Here is a 16,338-nt window from a genome sequence, read left to right as displayed (position 1 = left end):
CGATTGAGATGGTATCACAGTGGCACCCGTCGAATTTTCCGAGACGGATTCATCCATGTAAATATGGACTCGGTTAGCGTATGAACAATGCAAAAGTTCCCATGGGATCTCCTTGAGAGCCGCGGTGGTCAGGCTGGCTTTCTTCACTATTCATGGAATAGCAAGGTACACAGGTGGCCGTTTCAAACACCACAGAGGGGATAGCGTTCTTGTTGCGGATGAGTGCCCCAATGACAAAGAGCGCTGGTTAGCTGCAATTCATCTGGACAACGCAGCCTTGGGTCTTTTCTCAGGTAAGCGAGCGAGATGGTAGTCAAGGGCTCGGGATATACGGCGAACATGCGCCCGGAGGGCGTCGATAGCTATATAAGTCATTATAGAGTGTTCTCTCGCGATGGCAATTGTTGCTACCGTTGAAGCATTTCGAGGTAGCCCCAGGATGTTCGAAGGGTTTGGCCTATAATGCTCTGTAGGGCATGGATATTAGTTTGGTTAGCATTGGACAGCACTGGTATGTTATATCGCAAGTATCCTAGGAAGAGCGTCCTGTATAGTGGAAACACAGATGCCATGGATGTGCCCCACGTTTTACCGGCAAGAAACCTTAGTATGTGGGTGATAGAAGTGAACTCCTTCAAGTAGGAGATGTGGGGGCTCCATGAAAGGTTTCTGTCGATAATAACGCCTAGGAATCGGTGCGATTTTGCGCAGGAAATTGTTTGGTGATCAATAGAAATGGGGTACCAGGTCATGGACTTGTGGGTAAAAGCGACTAAGGCACACTTCTCGGTCAATATGCTGAGGCCTTGGACACGCAGGCACGATGATGTTAGGGTCACGGCTTTTTGGAGCAGTGCATGCACCTGGAGCCGTGTAACTACCGAGGCCCATATGCATATGTCGCCAGCATATATGGAAAGATTTACTGTATGTCGTAGAACGTCGGCAAGTCCAAGGATTGCTACGTTGAACAAAGTGGGGCTAACAACTCCACCCTGAGGGACACCACGGCAAGTGTTATGGTCAGCGGTTCGGCCATCTGCACTATGCACAAAGAAGGATCTTTTGAATAGATAGCTCCAAAGCCACCGAAACATGCGTCCACTAATTCCATTATTTTCCAGCACATCAAGGATGGCTTCATGCGTTATATTATCATAGGCGCTTTTCACATCGAGAAATAGTGCAACCGATATACGCTTGCGGTTTTTTTCTTGTTGCACAGACGTCACAAGGACGATGACGTTGTCAGTAGAGGAACGGCCTCTTCTAAACCCAGCCATGGCCTCGGGGTATACGTTGTGGCCCTCAAGATACGATTCTCTCCATGACCTTTCCAACACCGCTGGACAGCGCAATGCGTCTGTAGGACGCTAAGTCAAGTGACGACTTTAAGAGTGGTACCAAGTGGCTGGACTTCCACCGCTCAGGAACGATGCCATCATTCCATGACTGGTTATGACAATCCAGAAGTCTACTTCGGCCATCTTCACCTAGGTGGCATAAAGCAGCGTAGATGATGCCCCCTGGGACTGGCCACCATGAGCATCTGCATGTGGCCAGAGCAGCGTCGAATTTCTCAGGTGAGACGGACACATTGAATTCTGGGAAGCGTGTCGCAGGAACCTAACCCAGAATTTCGCTATTGATGGTGACCACACTGCCCGCAACCTTCACATAGAAATCTTCGGCTATACCAACCTGCGAGCGGCCTTGATGGAGGGCTAGGGCTGATAATGGGTGCCGTTGCTGTGAATACGAGCCAAGGCCGCGCACCGTCCTCCATATGATAGACAGTCACTACATGTTTAAGTACGCAGTCGCAACATGCCGCTACATGCTTAGGTACTGGGACTTCTCTCTTTAGCTTCATCTGTATTTCGTCACAATTATACAAGTTATTTTGTTCGCCGTGACCAGAACTCAGCGTATTGTTCTTCTACCACGTCGCCTAGAGCTTCACTGAAATTACTTCAACCACAACGTCCGTTTTCAAAACACCACTGTCCATATTCAAGAGACACTTCGTACACAAAAGCTGCGTGTAAGCACGAGAGGGGTCAAATTGTGATAACAACTGCAACGTTAAAAAACCTATTTTGCTAGTGAGAAACTTCTTGTGAACCAAAAGCCTTGCTTATTTGGCTCGACGTCTATTGTACCATTCAAAACACGTGAGTATGAAAATTGGGGGTGTCACTGGTGCAACGTTTCCTGACCGGTTCCTCAGAAGAACTTTCGATAGCATGTTTAAGATTTTTCCCGCCCCAACCAATACAAGTAAGGGTAGCTCTCTTTATCTCCGATGACTGATTGCATACCAGAATTCTTTTTGCTATGCCCAAAGGATTTGTTCAAGCAGTTGCCACATTATGCTGTGCCTACACGTCTTAATTCTCGAGGTATTAGTGCGACAATTTTTTTTCAGGTTTTTCATTGAATAGACCCCGCGTGGTTGCTTAGTGACTATGGTGTTGGGCTGCTAAGCTTGGGAGTTCGCGAGATCAAATCCTGGCCCCGGCGGCCGCATCTCGATGGGGGCGAAATGCGAAAACACCCGTGTACTTAGATTTAGGTGAACATTGAAGATCCCCAGGTGGTCTAAAGTTCCGGACTCCCACACTACGGCGGGCCTCATAATCAGAAAGTGGTTTTCGCACGTAAAACCACATAATTTTTCTTTTTATGGGATAGAACCGACTACGATATTTATTCGACTCTAATGCGCACTACATTTTCCGGAAAGAAAATCGCTAAAAGGTGTCGCGCTGAGATAGTGACAAGCAACCTCAAAAGCGACAAGCAATCCTCATTGGCAATACACGTTTCTTTATTTCAACAAAATTCACACGTCACTGCAGGGGTGCTATTCTAACACCCTGGAACTCCGTCACGGTGTCGAATTCACAATTTTCTCACATCTGATTGGCTGAAAGGGTGGCTGCGCATTGTGATTGGTTTATTGCGCCAACTTCGTAAAAGTTGGCAGTTTAAAAAATTAATCAATAGCAGTAGCAGCTGTGGTAACTTTGTGTCCTCTCCCCAATTCAGGAGAGGCAGCCAGGACTTCCAAGGCGTTTAAAGAATGCTTTATCTGAAATGCCATAGACGTTGCCGAAGCGGAGATGCTTTGATGATGTTGACAGCGGTAGGGATTCGAAAGATAGCGATAGCGGGTGATGCCCATTTCACATTGGCTTGAATGCAATCAATTATTATTTTTTTTGCCAAGTGAGGACAAACAACTATTCCACTCTCACTCTCATACTATGAAAAAATGGTGAGTGGTGCATCGAGGGCATGGCATTTATATGTCTTGAAGTATGAAAATAGGAAGGGGGAAAGAGAAAAGCAGAAGGTCGGGAGATCAACCTGAATAACGACCGGTTGGCTACCCTACACGGGGGAATGGGAAAAAGGAAAACAATGATGACATGGAGAGAGAGGAGGGCAGGAAAGAAGGGAATTAACGGTGAGTTCGCTGACGCGTGTGGTCTAATAGTAATTGCACTAATAGTTACAGACGCTCACTCAAGCCCGTCGTCTTCAAGAAGCACAAAAGTGCCTTCCCCGCTTTATGGGCCGACGAGCGATTGGGGTGGATGAAAATAGCAGTGTGTGTTACAATCCAAGGCTCAGCACTTTCCATTTCACGTTTTGAGAACGGGGTCTGCGTTACAACCGACACACCATTTGAACTGAGTCCATACGGCAGTTATAATTTCTGGTTACAAACCGTTCACCGTATAGGGTTACCTTTGCTTTGATTTCTGGTATGTTGCCACTTATCAGGCTCGGGAGAGGTCCGGGAACTCCAAGCTTTCTAAACAACGAAAATCGCCTCCTGCGTGACCTGAAACGAAATATAGTGTAGTAAGAGTGCTCTACAGTGTTATCAGCTCAAATGAATAATCCAACACAGGAGCACGTCTTTTGGTTGGAGCTCAATAAGGCTAGTGCCAAACAAATACCAGCAAAGTATCAAATATAAACCATCAGTAGCTATAGACCGTTTCATCGGGCGAGGAGGATAGGGCGCTCGAAGAGCCTTTCCTCCTCTCTGGCTTGGGCGATTCGGCGCGGCGCTGCTTGAAAGTATTGCTGTCGCGTGCTGCGGAACGATTTCTTGATGTTTTAGATCGTACCCTGTGAAATTTACGCCGTGTCCGTTCATATAAGGTCGTCAGGGAAGCCTTTCGGTGCATCGGTAACTACAATAGGCGGAAATATCTCTTGGGGGGCGCAAAAATGTGACGCGCATAATCAGCCGCGGTGTACGCGCATTATCAGTCGCGGTGTGTGTATGTGTTGTGAACTATTTTGCTTATATCGGTTTTAATTCAACAAAGAAAACCGATGTCTCTGTATTAGCAGCATCAAATAGTAAATCTGCTCAATATCTGATCGCTTGGCGTAGGGAGTAAAACAAAGCATAAGAGCGCATACTCGTGCACGGCCAACCTAAGGCAACCACGAAACATCTAAGCGGCAGGCGCAATCAAATATTTGTGATGCACCGGCATCGTTCTCGCGCATTTCAAGTCTAGTAGGCTAGAAATTACCGTATGTCTACGCTAGCCTTCCTGCATGAGGCCGATGGCGCTGCTCAACACAGCGATCACTGCGGTTGGTGATCCAGCACGGTACATATGTAAGCTGTGCGCTTCGGCATTGCCTTTTTGGCCTGCATACAGCCATAATATATGAGGGATCGCATAAAAAGAATGCAATGCCTATTTTTGAGGACCAAATTTCCGTAATGCGTGTGAGTGCGTCGTAGAGAACGGAACCAAGACAACCGAAAAAGAAATTCGGTTATCATCCTCTTTCTAGAAAAAGCAAGAGAAAACGAGGATGATATAACCGCTGATGCCGTATGCTTGGTCCACGCGGTATATAGAACAAAGATATATGTAATCCAGCACCTACCACTGCTTAGGACGCTCGCGCAGTTCGTAAACAGTCCCTTTGCTGGACAAGCGTTATTCAGACTGTAAGGTATGCTGATATCACTTGCCAAAACTATGTTATTCAAGGGCGGAAACCTCATCCATCGAACCAAGTAGTCACGCAATGTAACCTGCAGCGAACAGTTTGAAACCTTGTCAAAGTAAAACATCACAGCTCCTATCGTAGCAGAACGGTACTCACGCTCACGCTGTTACGATCGTCGCGTATGTTTCATGGCACCTAAACCAAAGCTTACAGAGGGTAATACTGCAATAAGGTCACATTAGTGAACATTCAGAAGTATACAATTCATCTCCGAGGCTGATTGTAGACTCGAATATGCGCGCACACATCGCACTGCGTGTTCCGTCCACCTCAACGCCGGCAGAAATTTCGGCCATGACGCCTTAAACCACTTCAGCACGTCTCACAGAACCGTTTACCACGTAGAAGACGCACGTCATACTAAACAGGCCCCACGACGGCGAAAACAAACGCCAGAACCGGCCGCCGAGCGTATACCTGCCATGCAAAAGACCGCTTTCACCCAAGCCAGTATGGCGCTGCTCATAGGCGGCGCCACTGCGCTCACAATATGGCGGCGCCTACGAAAAAACGGTCTATACGGAAATGAAAAAAAAAGTGCCCACGACACGGCAGCGGCGAACGAATCGCATCACTGTGCTATCTGCCCAGATCAACTACTTCTGTCAATTGGGTTCGAGATCAATGAAAAACGTACACATGACCCACTCTGACTGCAGGCATGCGGCTATTGTGACTCGTCTGCGACATAATGTTTTCCACAGAACGCGGCGCGAGGTAGTACCACGCAGGCTGGTCTGAGGCTCCATTCGGTGTATTCCGCCAGTTTTTTAGAAGCGTGACGTAGGCGGCATGCGTAAAAAATGGTGGTGATGGTTCCGATGTGCTTTCGTAACGTGACGGAAATTTGACGTTTTGCCAAAGCAACTGAAATAGATGCAGTGAACCTGCAAACTTCTTGATAAAGCCAAACCGTTGTCCTCCTCAGTAAAAAGACGCTGTTTCGCCCAAAAGGCGAAGCACTGATTGCGATAGCAAATTAGGAGACATGTATAGGAAGTAGGGATAGTAGTTTTATTGGCCGTATAAACATTCAAACCCTCGCTTACTAACTAAATTTACAAGCATGGTGTCATCGCGCACAAATAAACATGAATGCATCACACTCGATGACCGCGGACATTCTTTGCCAAGACGATGGCGTGAGGAAGATGTTGCGACGCCGTTTCTCGAACCTCCACGGGCGTTACTATCGGGTAGTGTGGCGTTGTCGGCGGGCTGCAGGCGTCCGGTAGACCACGGGGAACAGGCAGGGACGAGACAATTTCTAGCGCGAAACTTTCACTGTTTATTCAATGGTTCGTGAAGGATAAGAAGAAGAGAATTCATGAGTTTGGAAAAGTGCATTGCTGGGCCCCTGAAATAGGCCCACTAAAATCGTAGGCGCGTTCTTGCTCCCGTCAACGTCACGTGACAGGCATTGAGTCTGTTTGTGAATGGGTTGCTGACCCCTTCTCCCAGGTGACGCTCGCATGTGCTTGCCTACACTGGCGGCAACGCGCCGGTCGGGGATCGTAGGCGGCATATCCTTTCTTCTAGCTGACGTTGGTTTGCGGAAAGGGCTTCCCCTAGAGTCGGACAGCTCGCGGAAACGCTCTCTCCTAGAGTCGCACACACAAAGTGGCCTGTCATCACTGCGGGGCCCCTGCAAGACCGACAACCACTCTAGACAACCATAACAAATTAGGAATCCATCCTCCGTTTCGGTTGAGCAGGGTCTTTCGAGCATACTTCATGCCCGGGATGTTACACACAAACCGTAACAGCAGCTCCGGCGAGGGAGGAAGATCCCGACGCGTAGGAGCCAGCAGCCACTGGGCGGGGATCGGCGATTCAGGAGCAGAATTTCCATTCCGGGTAACGAACCCCTATTCGTAGCTCATTGATTCCTGGGAGTCGTTCGTCAGTCCTCGTGGTGCTCTTGTGTGCCTTTTTGTGTGCAAGCAATCACTCCAGAATAGTGCCGGAGCCACAACCACAAAGTAAGCGAGCACAAGGCCACCCTCCCCCAAGATACACCAGGCTTTACAAAAAAAAAAAGAAAGAAAACCGGCTACTGCTCTCCCTTACCTTTCGCGTGTCCCCTTTAAACACTAACACAGCCATTTTTTCAAAGCGTTAGGATGTGGTTACTACAAATCAGCTAAGATTAAACTACAACTTCGCGATAATAAAAAAAGAAACGAAGAAAAAAAAGCAAACGTAAAAATTCCACGGAAAACCCGAGTAAGCATGCGGCTTTCGATGCTCTAAGGGCAACGACTCATGCCGTCGGCATTTCCGTTAAGTTTACCCTTCTTGTAGCAAATATCGAAAGTGTACTGTTGAAGAGCCAAGCTTCAGTGCAAAAGGCGGCCCTTTTTCGTAAACATGGACTGCAGGCATGTGAGGGGACAGTGGTCCGTCTATATGGTGAATCTTGAACCAACGATATAGCAAGCTAGCTTCTTCCCTGCCCATACTACGTAGGCGCATTCCTTTTTTGATGCACTGCGTGCTTCTTCACGAACTGAAAGCTTTCTACTGGCGTAAAGTACGGGGTGTTCGTTTTCGTCATCTCTCTTCTGACAGAGCACCACCCCCATACTCCTGTCGCTGGCATCACACTGCAAAACGAATGGCTTGGAGTAGTCGGACGTGTTCAGCGCTGGCTGACTCCTTAGTGCTTTCTTCAGCATACTAAAAGCCTCTTTTTTGCGTCATCCCACTTTACCGCTTATGGTTACGCTTTTCGGAGATCATCTGTTAAGGAAGTTGCAATCTCGGAATAACGCAGGATAAATTGTTGGATAATTACTTGCCAAGCCAAGGAATGACCTGATATACCGCTTTGTGCGTGGTTGCAGGAAGTTGTCTATTGCGGCCAGTTTGCGGTCATTACATGACCTAGATAAGCTACCTCCGCGTGCCACAATTGGCATTTGGGTGCCTTCACAGTTAAGTTGGCCTCTCGTAGACGACACAACACGGTTCGCAAGTCTTGCATATGATCCACCCATGATGAAGAAAAGATTGCTATGTCATCGAGATACGGAAGTGCAAAGCCTTCAATTTCCCGTAGCACCTGGTCCATAAGGCAAGAGAAACAATAGGCAGCATTCTTCAACACAAAGCTCAGGACTTGCGGTCAAAAATTCCGATCGGGGAAATAAACACCGCAAGACTGCTTGCCCTCTCGGTCAACGGAACCTGCCAGTACTCTCTGACTATACTGAGCGTGAAGATGAAAGTAGGACCACCAACTCTTTCAGGCCTTTCCTCGACATGTGGTATTGGATAGGCTTGGACTTTTGTAATTACGTTGAGCCTGCAGTACTCCATACACGGTCGCGGCTCCTTTCCTGATACCTCAACCAGGATAAGCGGCGAGTTATAATCACTTTCTCCTAATTCTATTGCACCTAGGTCTAACATCTTTACTTCAGCGGCTATCACTTGACGGTGACGATGTAAAACGCCATAAGCTTTCGAACGAACTAGGTCCAATGAGGTTAACGCGATATCATGAATGATCACTGCGGTCCTTCCAGGTGTGTTTGAAAATATGCCTTTAAATTCAAACACGAGTTCCCTTAGTTCGCCCCTTTGATTGGGATTCAACTCCGCCTGCTCAACTAGTTTGTCAGTGGTCTCGTGAATGTCTTTTGCCCTAGTTACTGATGTAAACTCCCGAAAGTCTACAGGCGTCTCCTCAGGTTGGTTAAGGGACATTTTCACAATGGCATCCCTCTTCCGGTAGGGTTTAAGTAGATTGCTATGGTACAATTGGGGGGGGGGGGGTGTCCTTCGTTTTCCCGGTACCGAGATTACGTAGTTTGTCTGAGTTAATGTCTTACTTATTTCAATCCGTCCTTCCCATTGAACGTGTAGTTTGATTTTCAATGAGGGTTTCAGAATCATTACATTTTGCCTAACTTAAAAACGTCGCGTTCGAGCCGTCCTGTCATACCATTACTTATGATTACTTTGCGCCTTACGCATTCCCTGCCCTGCTAATTATTGAGATCTGTCCAGTCGGTCTAACAGCTCTAGCACGTATGCTACAACTGAAGGATCGCCCGCCCGGCCTTTCCAGGCTTCTCGAACAATGTGAAGAGGGGACCGAAGGCAGCAAATGTAAACGAGCTCTGAAGGTGAAAAACCTGCTGACCCGTGCGGTGCATTTCCAAGCGCGAACATTGCTGCAGGCAAGCAAACCTCCAAATCGGCTTTGTGCTCATAACACAGCGCTCGGAAATGCTGTTTCATCACTGAGTGGACTTTCTCTACCGCGTTTGACTGCGGGCGGTACACTGAGCTATGGATGATATTAATACCGCACGTTTCCAGAATCTTTGAGGTCAGTGCGCTCGTAAAGACGGATCCTTGATCTGACGGGATTTCTGCGGGAACCCCCATCGCTCTGGCTTGCCGGGTCTGTATTTATTCATCTCTTTCTTAGGAGCTTCGTTGCCTTCGATCGCACGGCGAGTTACGTATTCCTGAGCGAGATCGGTTGCTCTCGTGTCCACGCCTGGCCTATCCTGAACCCAATATTTTATGTTTACTGGCAGCCGGCAGTAGAACTGTTCTAAAGCAACGCACTGCATTGTCTTTTCGGCGTCGCCGAGTGCACCTCTTCTCTGAGCCATTCCTTCAGGTTTACCTCCAAGGGGTATGCGAAATCTGAGCATGGCTCACTCGTGGTCTTCTCAACTTCTCTGAATTTTCGCCTGAATGCTGCTGCTGAGGTCTATACTTTTTAAGCAGATTCGCTTGGACTTTATCGAAGTCCTCTGCTTCTTTTTCCCCATGCGGGCAATGACGTCAGCTACCTCACGTGGCAACAACGTAAGCAAGCGTTGCGACCACACGTTTCTCGCGAACTTTGTCTTCTCACACGTGCGGTCAAACTGCAACAGAAAAATAACTGTCCCCTCCTACTGCGTAGGGTGCCATCAAGTCTGTAATTCTGCGCTCGCTTTCTCGCGCCTCTGTGCTAGGTCTTTGAGTATTTCGAGCCTTCAAAAACCTAATACCTACACTCAAGCAAAGTTACACCCTTTTGCCACGCAACAATACTCGTCATCTATCTTGTCCGCATTTCCTTTCTTTAACGCCGTGAGCCCGGTACTTTCCAGTAACGAACGGCATGCACGTTATCAGCATGACACAGAATTCCCGACAGGAAAGTAGCGGGCGCTGAGTTTTCAAGAAAGGAAACACAAGCAGGGAAGATGACGATTACTGTTCTGTGGCAGAGATACATCCCTAAGGGTGTAACTTTATCCAAGAGTGCAGGCGCCTCATTTCGACGTCGCACTCTTCTTTGGCCTCACGTGCAGCCCGCTCACGCTCTTTTTCTTCTATGCACTACGCTCTTCTTTTTCTTCTAGGCACTTACGCTCTTCCTCCTTATCCGCAGTGCTCTCTAGGCATTCATTTATTTCATCGTCGTCTGCCCCGCTCGCTTCCATCAACTCAATGATCTCCGGCTTTCTCTTCGATTTGGCAATTTGGAGGCACAATTCTCTAGCCAAGCTAAAATATTCCGGCTTCTTTTGTGCCTACAAGTTCATGGCTGCCCTTATAGCTGCTAATTCTTTAATATGTAAGAACCTCGACGTACTCAAAACTTCCGTCAATGGTAAAAGAAAAATCACTGCTTTGTACTTCCCCCCAAAAATACGTAAGGCCAAGTGATACAGACACCATATGCAGTCGTGAATCCTGACATCTTCCTTCCGAACGTTGTCACCAGGACGAAGAGGAGACGATTTTTTAAATGTCGTCCGAAGTTGGGGCCTCCAGGTTAGCGTATCCTACCTCTGCCACGAGTTGTTGTGACGCCGTTTCTCTAAACTCGTCCGGCGTTGCTATCGGGCAGGGTGGCGTTGTTGGCGGGCTTCAGGCGTCCGGTAGACCATGGCGATCAGGCAGGGACGAGACGATTTCTAGTGCGAAACTTGCACTGTTTATTGAATGGTTGGTGAAGGTTACCAAGAAGACAATGAATGAATTTGAAAAAAGTACATTGCTGGGCCCCTTAAGTAGGCTCACTAAAATTGTAGGCGGATTCTTGCTCCCGTCAACGTCACCTGACAGGCACGGAGTCTGTTTGTGGAAGGGCGGCTGACCCCTTCTCGCAGGTGACGTTCGCATGTGCTTGCCTCCGCTTGCGGCAACCTTCGGGTCAGGGATCGTAGGCGGCAGATCCTTTCTTCCAGGCGACATTGATTCGCGGAAAGGGCATCCCCAAGAGTCGGACAGCTAGCGGAAAGGGTCCCTCCTAGAGTCACACAAACAAAGGGGCCTGTCATCACTGCGGGGTGCCTGCCAGACCAGCAACCACTCAGGACAACCATAGCAAATTAGGAATCCATCCTCCTTTCGGTTGAGCAGGGTCTTTCGAGCATTCTTTTTGCCCGCGGTGTTAGACGCCAACCCTAACAACGCGCGGAAACAGCAGCAAGCGAATTTATCTTCCTGCTGTCTGTCGGTTGAACGCCAACTGAGCGGCCAGAAGAAAGCATACGCAAAGCTACGAACCGTCGGCCCACCTAGACTGTGCCCCTAAAACAGATCACTTTGAAGACAAAACCCGCGTGACTGCGCGCGGACACGCTATAAGCAGTACGTCCGAAGTGCAACGACTATCTCTCTCCCATAGACCTTGTGCCATGCGCGCGACGGAAGATGGCGCGCTTCCTTCCCGCTTTCCTCCTCTGCGCGTGCGAAATGAAACCGCAATCGTCGGCTCACCCTCGCACGCTTTAACTTGCACACACAGCATACGGCGCGGGACGTCGATGTTATCAACGCTGGACATTGTACGGACCATCGCGGTGACGGAAACAATGCGCCTGGAGTGTCCGCCTAAATGCCGTCGGAATGAAACTCACATTTACGCAGTACACCCTAAACCTAAACTTAAACCTAAACACTTAACGGGTGTCAATGATTACAATATCACAGAAAGAAGACGAGTGTCAACTTAAAAATTTTGAGTGACAAAATCACCAGTCTTCTGGCTTCTGGAAGGCCTGAATAGCCTGATTAATAAAGTCAACACATCCATTACCAGCAAGATTTCTCTTAACTGAAATAATGTTGTAATCATAAATAGCAGTGAAAGAAATAAAGTTGAAGGGACACTTAGTTGTCTCTACGTAGGTAAATGCATAAGCATTGCGACCACAGCGCGATCTCTATATTCCCTTTCATTCGTGTTAACTTTGGCCTTCATTAACACCAAAGGCCGAGGGTGCGATTCCCACCAAAGGTCGAGTGTTCGACTACCAGCAAAGGTCGTGACGCGGATTGCCTCACTTAACTTTACCTCAATTACCTGTGCATTAACTTCACCTTAATTAACAACAAAGGTGATGGGTTTGACTCCCGCCAGAAGTCTTGGGTTCGAGTGCCTTAATATTACGATATCTCCATTACTTTTGTATTAACTTCGCCTTAAATAACACAAGTCGTAGTTTCGGATCCCACCAAAGGTCGTTGGTTCGTAACCTTCTTAGACCCCCACGTGCTCACGCCAACACCCTATCTTCCGCCCTATGAGACACATAAGGCTTTCGAATTAAAAAAAAGAATTTACTGGTTCCGCAGTACGCACATAATCAGGAAATTTCTAGTGGGTGGATTCCATGTCGAAACGTCCTTTTTTCCACCTTTACGCAAGGAAAATATCGGAAAGTTATGCGTTCGCTGGCAGATAACCCTTACGGCACCCTTCCATTATCTTGGGCGTGTTCTATAAAAGGTTGTGTTGTGCGAGACACACAACTTCCAGAATTTAAGGGTGCTCGGATCCTTCAACGTTTCAAGCAAGTAAAAAGCCACAAGCGTGTATTTTGTCATTCATCTATAGGTAATTGTTTGAGTACGTCAAATTGTAAGAGTAGGTTATGGATATCAACCTTCTAGTTGATGTACATGTGCCCGGTGGTGGTGGGGATAGACACAGCTTTTTCTGTAATTTCCTGCCCTACCTTTCGCGTTTTATCACTGGCGTTGTTTAAGTTGTCTCAGCTCAGCGCATCAGCTGCCAATCATCAGCGAATCACAGTGCGTCGGCTAGTCATAACTCTCCAGGCATAAGTTCTTTCTGCTGTAGAATTGGGGCCAGATCAATAATATATGCAGGAGGCCGCGCGCTGTTTCTTTTAATATCGGTTATAATAAACGTTCTCCTGTGCCTGACGGAGCTGTCTACCGCCGTTATGGACATAGCATTTTTTGTGCAGATGGCGCTCCCAGATCGCAAAGAGGAATGACACAACTACTGTGTACTGTTCTCTTCTTCGTGCATTTGACATTTTACAGCTAGTTTCGCTTAAGTTGTTTCACCTAAGCATTATTAAGTATTAATTGGTATCAACCATAATCCACCTTTGTTCTAATTTGTACCAACCTCAATTCTCGTTAATCCGCTTGAACGTCGCAGACATATGACTGCGAAGTGACGCGTTCAATGACGCATGCACTAGGAACGCCTTTAGTCGACCGGAAACATGGAATCGCCGTGCCTTCCGGGAAGCGTGCTGCTCTCGAATCCCAGAGTCCCCGGTACGATACCCACCCAGGCCCAAATTACCCATTTTTCTTCTGAGAGAAAATAATTTACATTATTTAAAGGCACCCTCAAGAGAAAATTGACTTTGATCCTAGTATTACTTGACTATTCTTGCTCTTTGCATTGTTGGCCATATTTTTCAAACCATCGCTTGATCACGGCGAATTTTCTGACTCATGGGGCGTATAATGCTTTCGCATTAATACAGCGCAGTGTGCATTTCAGCAGAACACGCATAGGGGGGAGAGGTGCATTTCGTGATGACCTCTTAAAATGGATGTATTCACTTCCGCACCCTTTTCATTTGGTACAATTAAGGGGGTCAGTTATAGACACCAGACAACACCCTTGAGGGTGCAAGTTTCCTTAGCGTGTAGAAAGTTTTTTTCGTCAATCTTCTAGTTTTTATTTGCACGGTTCAGTAGAAGAACAAGAACATTCATTACATTACCTGCCACTTTCATTCTAATGCGTTTTTACTTTCTATTAGTTTTATACCACAGAAGATCACGGGTTCGAGTGCCTTGAATAATTCTACTTAATCAACTTCTCCTTAATTAACACGGAAGATCGTGGGATCCGCTCTCGTTCTTCAAGATGCCAATTTAACTCCAATTTGGAGATATATCCCGTCGGAATAATATGCGAACAATATGTATTCAAGCCTTTTTTGATCGTTGCCTCGGTGTGCAGACTACAGTGTACTAACAAAATATCCGAAAACTGCGCGGTACAATACTTGGGAATGCTATGGCATTGAGAAAACATTCACGGCCCAGTATCGGAAAGACGGAACTTTTTCAAGGCAGTTTAGAACGTGCAGAAAGGATGCAATGCTAGATTTAATCTAATATAGATATGTCGCTGTTGCAAAAATAGATGTAGAAATAGCATTCTAAACATAGCAAAGTCACCCGCTGTGTTTACTCACAGGTATATAGCTGAAACGAGTGAGGCCAGCAGAACGACGACTACCGTTATTTGCAGCATAATGCTTGCAGTGTCCGGTTCCAATCGCGCACCCTCTACGCGAAAAGGATGGGAAGTGCTGGAAGGCGCTTTCACACAGCACGGTTAAATAGGAATCTCGTGGTAAATAACAAAACGTTTTCAATCACACACACACACACACACACACACACACACACACACACACACACACACACACACACACACACACACACACACACACACACACACACACACACACACGTATATATATATATATATATATATATATGTATATGAAATCGCACACAGGTGTCTTCTGGAGGTCATCCTATTGTTATTCCCGCAAGCACGCGTTATATTACCTTTATATGTTAGCCCTAATGCTAAGAGAGAGAGAGAGAGAGTATGGTGTGGATCTGAGAGCAAACGGGGGTAGTGGTACTTGAAATTTCGGGGAATAATAGGAGCGTGACCGGCCACTTAATTCATTGGGCAGATAATCAGCGCTTCATTAGAAATACAGTGTGAAGGGTAGGGGAAAGTAAGCGCTGTTGAGGACGGCTGAAAAGTAGGTGTGGTAATGAAATCAGGAAATCTGCAGGCATAACGTGGAAGCAGCTAGGGCACGTTAAGGGCAATTAGAGATCGGCGGGAGGAGCCTTCATCCTGCAGTGAACATGAAAGCACGCCGATGACGTTTTACAAAATCCAAAATTTGGGCGGAATTTTAACGGATTGTTGCTAGTGAGCAGAAGTTTGCTTCGTACTGCGAAGCCGCATTCGCACGTTTACAGAACAGCGTCGGACACAGCTTGAATACCAGCACCCCACCTTTGCATCGTACTATATGTGCAGTGACTGCTGTGAACAAAGGTCTTCATTGAACAAAGTCTTCAACCGATTCGATCTAAAGTCAGCTAGAATGTTGAACCACTATGTGCTGCTTGTGAGGTGCTGTGCATTATCCTGACGTGCACTTGAGCGTGTGTTCTTATGAGGCTAGACTCTGATCGCTTTCAAGGAGGATGAATACTAGGTATAGTTGATACGAACAAGGCATTTGACAGCCTAGGATTATATTTTATAGTGTCGTACAGTGGTGAGCAGCCTTGTCTAGAGCGCGGCGACGGTGCTCTGCGGCGCAAGTCAGCGCCACCTAACGTTACGCACTGGGTTTGAGCTATGCGTCTCGTGCGCATGCGCGGCCGAAATAAAGCGGTGCCTGCTCGTGGGTTCTCGGCCTCAGTGCTTGCGCTTCAGTCCGCCAGGGCCGCGCTGAATGATATGTAACAGCGGCCGGAAAACCAACGCGTTTCGCGCGAATCGCGGGGCGGCTAGGCAAGCAAGTGCAAGTGATATCGGGTGATCGCGCGTTTCTGAAGCACGTCTAAGTGATAGCGGGTGATCGCGCGTTTCAGGCGCAGATTAGGCTAAGAGTGCGAGAATTGGGCCTATATGGTTGTTTGGTGTCTATTTTCGTCTTGTCCGTATACAGTATATATAGGGTTTGAGCGTTACCACCACGCACCATGCGTTGCAGGCATATTGTGTGATGGCGTGCCGTCGCGATGTGTTATCAGCTAGCTACAAGTGACACCGCATTTGGCATCCATACAGATCTGAGAATTTGAAACACGGCGGCATGGCGACGTCCTCGCCGGCATCACAGCGTCACAATTGCAGGCAGCGCGTCCCTGGCGGCACGAAGCGAACTCGGAAGGCGGTGGCTGGACAAGGAAGCGATGAGCAGGCATGCCTCTGTTTCT

The 16,338-nt window shown here is 47.5% G+C and overlaps 1 protein-coding gene across 1 annotated transcript in view; it reads right to left on the bottom strand.

Moving 5' to 3' along the window:
• LOC139054310 (cytochrome P450 3A27-like) overlaps nucleotides 1-16,338 on the bottom strand; it is a 77,114-nt gene that overhangs the window by 47,352 nt on the left and 13,424 nt on the right. Inside the window, exon 2 of the mRNA XM_070531129.1 lies at nucleotides 3,757-3,853. Within this exon, the coding sequence (XP_070387230.1) occupies nucleotides 3,757-3,853 (97 nt within the window). The remainder of the gene's footprint in view (nucleotides 1-3,756; nucleotides 3,854-16,338) is intronic.

The sequence above is a fragment of the Dermacentor albipictus genome, chromosome 1 (assembly GCF_038994185.2).
Source record: "Dermacentor albipictus isolate Rhodes 1998 colony chromosome 1, USDA_Dalb.pri_finalv2, whole genome shotgun sequence".
Classification (NCBI taxonomy): domain Eukaryota; kingdom Metazoa; phylum Arthropoda; class Arachnida; order Ixodida; family Ixodidae; genus Dermacentor; species Dermacentor albipictus.
This window is presented reverse-complemented; position numbering and strand designations above follow the sequence as displayed.